Source organism: Podarcis erhardii (assembly GCF_964252035.2).
Source record: "Podarcis erhardii genome assembly, chromosome: Z".
Taxonomy (NCBI): domain Eukaryota; kingdom Metazoa; phylum Chordata; class Lepidosauria; order Squamata; family Lacertidae; genus Podarcis; species Podarcis erhardii.
Window position 1 is genome coordinate 32114383 of NC_138504.1, and position 4447 is coordinate 32118829.

The window sequence follows — 4447 nt, forward strand, 5'->3', positions numbered from 1 at the left end:
TGGTGGTGGGGGAAATGCAGACCCAAAAATCACCGTTGGAGATTGACTGGGAGAGATCCTGCAACAATTGGCAGGAGAGGAGAGAAAGTGCTTTCAGGATATGAGTCTATCCTGCTGGGAGATCTGAGAGTAAACCCTATTGAACTCCATGGGGCTTCTTTCTGAGTAGGCTTGCAGAGGATTGCGTCGTTGGCATTGCTGATGCAACGCTTTGCGAGCCTTGCCCAATATATAGGTCGAGGTGCACAGGGGCGGGTTGTTACTTTGCAAGTATTTTGGACTGATGCACACTGGAAAACTTGCTTTCAGAAAATAAACTGCACCCCAAAATAGTTCAGTTAGCAAAGAACTCTGCTTGTGTGCCAGTCTACAGGGCTTGCCAGATTTTCAAGTACTTGGGCCACCTAAACTGTAGTAATTTCTAATGTGGCTACTGTGGTAAAGGTCCCCCCCCCCCCGATGGGGGGCACCGATACCCCTCTTTGTCAAGGAAGCAAAGGACTCCAGGAACACCTCTGCCAGTCAGTGTAGGCAGTACTAAGTTTGATGTACTAAGAGTTCGACATTCCCTGTCCCAGGTGGCAGGGGTAGGGGTGGAATGCAATGAGCTCTGGCATAGGTGCCAACGCCATAGGGCCCTGGTCCATTTGGCACCCCAATAAAATATTTAGGGACACTGCCCCTCAGTATTTTCTGCAAATTGATGCCTCCCTCCCTCCCTTGGCAGCCACCTCCCCCCCCCCCCAGCCAGCCACTGCCCTCTTTTCCTGGCTTGCCCTCCTCCAATATTTTGTTCAAATTGGCACCTATGAGCTCTGAGCAGCTGGCTAGCCTTGCACCTGTGCTCTTCCTTGGGAGATTCCAAGAGGTCCCAGGAGGCCTGGTTTTCATGCACCTCCCTATCAAATTGGGCCCTTAATGTGTGTGTGTGTTCAGTTCTGAACTCTACCCCTCCCTGCCACCACCCAAAGCCTCAAGTCCCCCCTGGGCCCCCCTTCGTGTCCTGGTTTTTGCTCCCTCCTCTTGCCCCATTGATTCAGTGCTGCCTGTCTTGACACTGATGCTTCTTTGAAGCCCACAGACCAGGTCTCTCTGGCCCAACCACAAGGACTGGCATTTTTGCTGCCCCAAATCAGAAGCACCCAATCAGCCAGTCTCTCTCCTGTCAGGTTCTTTATTGTGAAGCCAGCCCCTCTGCCAAAGCCACGCTGCACCCACCCACCCACCCGCGGATGAGAGGCACAGCTCTTCAAAGGCAGAAGCCCAAATGGACATCATGAGATCTTGCTATGAGCACGCTGTGGTCCTCTTCAAAATACTCCAACAAGGGAGACATTCTTCCCACTTCATGGGCAGCCTGGTCTGGCCACGATGGGCTGTGATATGTGTCAGAGAACAGCTGCTAAGCAGCGCAAGGGCCCATCTGAGGCAGCCTCAGCCCCATACACTGTGTGACCTGGTATTTGGTTTTCTGTTGTGCCATCATTAGTCCCCGGTGAACTTCCCCTGGTTCCTGAAGCCAGCAGCCATGCAGGTCCCAAGAGGCACAACATTTCCCTCCCCCACAACTTTCCAAGTTCCCTAGGTATCCCTCAGGTACAGTGTCCTCTGCGGGGGCATCCAAGACTCCACAGATCCGCATACATTTGGAAGACGGCCACTGAGTTTTTGGCAGGTGCCGTAGCCATGTCCTCATCTGCTCCATGTTCAGCACCAGCAACTTGATGCTTCAGAGATGTGGACTATGGACACCTTGCTTGGTTCTTCAGGGTGCAGAGAGGCTTTTACCAAAGAAGATTCAGCTCTGAGTTCCTCAAAGAGGCTGCAGCTACCAGGCCGTTTGCAAGCTGCACCCATGAGAAGTGCCTCTGGTGAGTTAGGGAGGAAATAGGTCCTTAAGGAAGAAGCTGTGTCCAGGGAAGAACAGCAAGGGTGGGAAAGATGAGCCCAACTGCCTGCCTCCTTACCTGGCCAGTCCATCCAAGCGGGCAACAGGATCCGTGCCCAGGGGCCCCCAGGAAGGTGTGCAGCACCCCAGCACCCTTAGACGTAGCCTGTCAGGTTATAAGCGTTGAACTCGCTCTTAGCCTTTGGAGAGGTAGCTGGCACTGGTTGGCTCCTGCCCACCATGGTTCGAGAACGGTAAGGGCTGTAATAGGTGGCATGTGGGTCTCGGGGTGGGCAGGAAGCGCAGAGGATGAAGCCCCCAATGAGAGACACCAGGGAGGAGAGGACGCCCAGGTACAGGGACTCCCCAAGCTCAAACTTCATGCTGTCAGGAACGATGGGGTTGTAGAAGTCACGGAGCACCACGTGGATGTTCCACACCACAGGGATGAAGCAGAGGAGCCCCCCGAGGACAAAGGCTACCCCACCTGCCACCGCCACCTTGTCCTTGGCCGGGGAGCCTTGCGAGAAGATGGTGCACCTCATCCCCACCACGCAGATGATGGAGGCCAGCAAGGAGACAGCGATGGAGGAGGACATCATCGCCTGGGCTGCCTGGATGTCAGTGGGCAGGTTGAGCAGTGAGCTGTAGACGTCACACTGGGTGATGCCTGTGCTGTAAGTGGCGCACTCCATCCAGAGGCCTTTGGAGAAGCCGACCGCCGTGACGATGCTGGAGCCGATGTAGGAGCTGGTCCTCCAGCTAGGCAGCAGGGTAGCCACGAAGGCACACAGCAAGCCCAAGAGCCCCAGGGCATAGCCCACCAGCTGGAGGCCCACAGAGACCATTTCCTCTCCCTCTCTTGCTGGGAGCTGCCTTTTCTGTGCCTGCCTGGCCTTTGGTGAGAGGCTGGCGTTGGCTGCCGTCTCCTTAGTCTCTCTTCTGCTGCTGGGGCTGCCAGGAGGTCCGTGTCTGCTGGTCTTCTTGTGGGGGAGAAAAGGTTATCTAGGAGGGAGGGAGGGAGGAAACCACATTTGGTTAATGATTGACTGGTAGCTTCTGAGAAATGCCAAACGCCCTCTTGATCCCTGTTATTGGTAGAAATCACATTTGGAAAACCCCAATAATACTAATAATAAGCAGGGTGAAGGGAGAGAGAACAGCAGCCAGCTATGATGGTTCCTAAAAGTAAGAGATGCAGATAATGGGAGAGGGGTGGGGTCTCACAGAACCCTCCCCACCCTCCCATTTCTGCTTTATCCCGGGCTGCTGGGTCAGCATCTGACAACCGAAGGGGGTGGGATGGGGGACAAGTGGTGGGGGAGCAGGGAATGCAACCAGCCTGTGAGGAGGAATTGCTCCCTTCCTGCGCCTCTTCAAGAAGCCCCATTTTGACACTGCTGCCTTCTTTCCCAAGAAGAGCCCTGCTGTAGCTGGATCAAGCAAAAGAGAGCCCATATAGTCCAGCATCATGTTCTGACAGTTGCCAACCAGATGCCCCTGCACAGGACCTGAGCACAGCAGCTACACTCTGCCCATATGTGCTCCCCAGCAACTGGTCTCTGACACTGGAGGGAGAAGGTAGCCATTGTGGCTCGTAGCCACTGATAGTCATGTTGCCTGCTTCTCCTCATGGGAGATAAAGTTTTGTGCTCAGGTTCCAGACCTTCCTCACTTTATTTTCAGCCATTGTTGCATCAATGGAGTTTTATTAGGCAAAGGCAGTTGATTTTTGGGGTGGGGCGGGGCTGAGGGGCTTTGCTGACTGCAGGGTGGGAGGGGGAGTTTTGCTGCTCCACTGCTGACATGTTTCCCTCCCCAAATCTGCTGTTTGCATTTCAGTGGGGTTTTCCACTTGGCACCAGTGGAGGCTTCCTAACAGCTCCAGTGGGTATGTTTTGTCCAGACCATCAGGTGAACTCAAGGAGCTCTCTAATAATGTGACTCAGACCATCAGTCCATCCAGATTCTAGGATAGTCTTGTCTATACCAGCAGTGACCAACACCCTGCCAACCTGATGTTTTGAACTAGGACTCCGATCAAGTCAGGATGGCCCAAAGGGGAGGGGGGCTGAGAATTGTAGCATCATGCTGGCAGACGAGTCTTTCCCAGCCAGTGGCATAGCGTGGGGGGTGCAGGGGGGGCGGCCGCACCGGGTGCAACATCTGGGGGTTAGGGTTAGGGGGCGCAATCCACGGGTTAGGGGGCGCAAATCCATGGGTTAGGGGCGCAAATTACTTGCCTTGCCCCGGGTGCTGACAACCCACCCTACGCCACTGTTCCCAGCCCCACCTGGGGACTAAACCTGGGACCTTCTGCATACAGAGTAGCACTGGCCCCAAGGTGGCTCAGCTATTTACAGAGCAAAAAGAAATGTGCACAGCAGGTCATTGCCTTCACACAGTAAACATCATGCTTAGTTTGCTCCTGAGAACTGCAGTATTGGTGGGGTTGGCATTGTATGGAGCACTGTGGCAAATGCGCTGTTTTCTAGGGTACCAAAACAACAGAAACATGAATTTTCATGGTGGTACGTAAGAATCTAAGAGGAGCCCTGT

At 54.2% G+C, this 4447-nt stretch overlaps 1 protein-coding gene across 1 annotated transcript; it reads right to left on the reverse strand.

The window, feature by feature from the left end:
• Positions 1 to 1154: 1154 nt before the first annotated feature.
• CLDN2 (claudin 2) lies at positions 1155 to 2893 on the reverse strand. Its single transcript, XM_081847284.1, has one exon. The coding sequence runs from the start codon at positions 2734 to 2736 to the stop codon at positions 2044 to 2046; it is 693 nt and encodes a 230-aa protein (XP_081703410.1). The 5' UTR covers positions 2737 to 2893; the 3' UTR covers positions 1155 to 2043.
• Positions 2894 to 4447: the final 1554 nt, after the last annotated feature.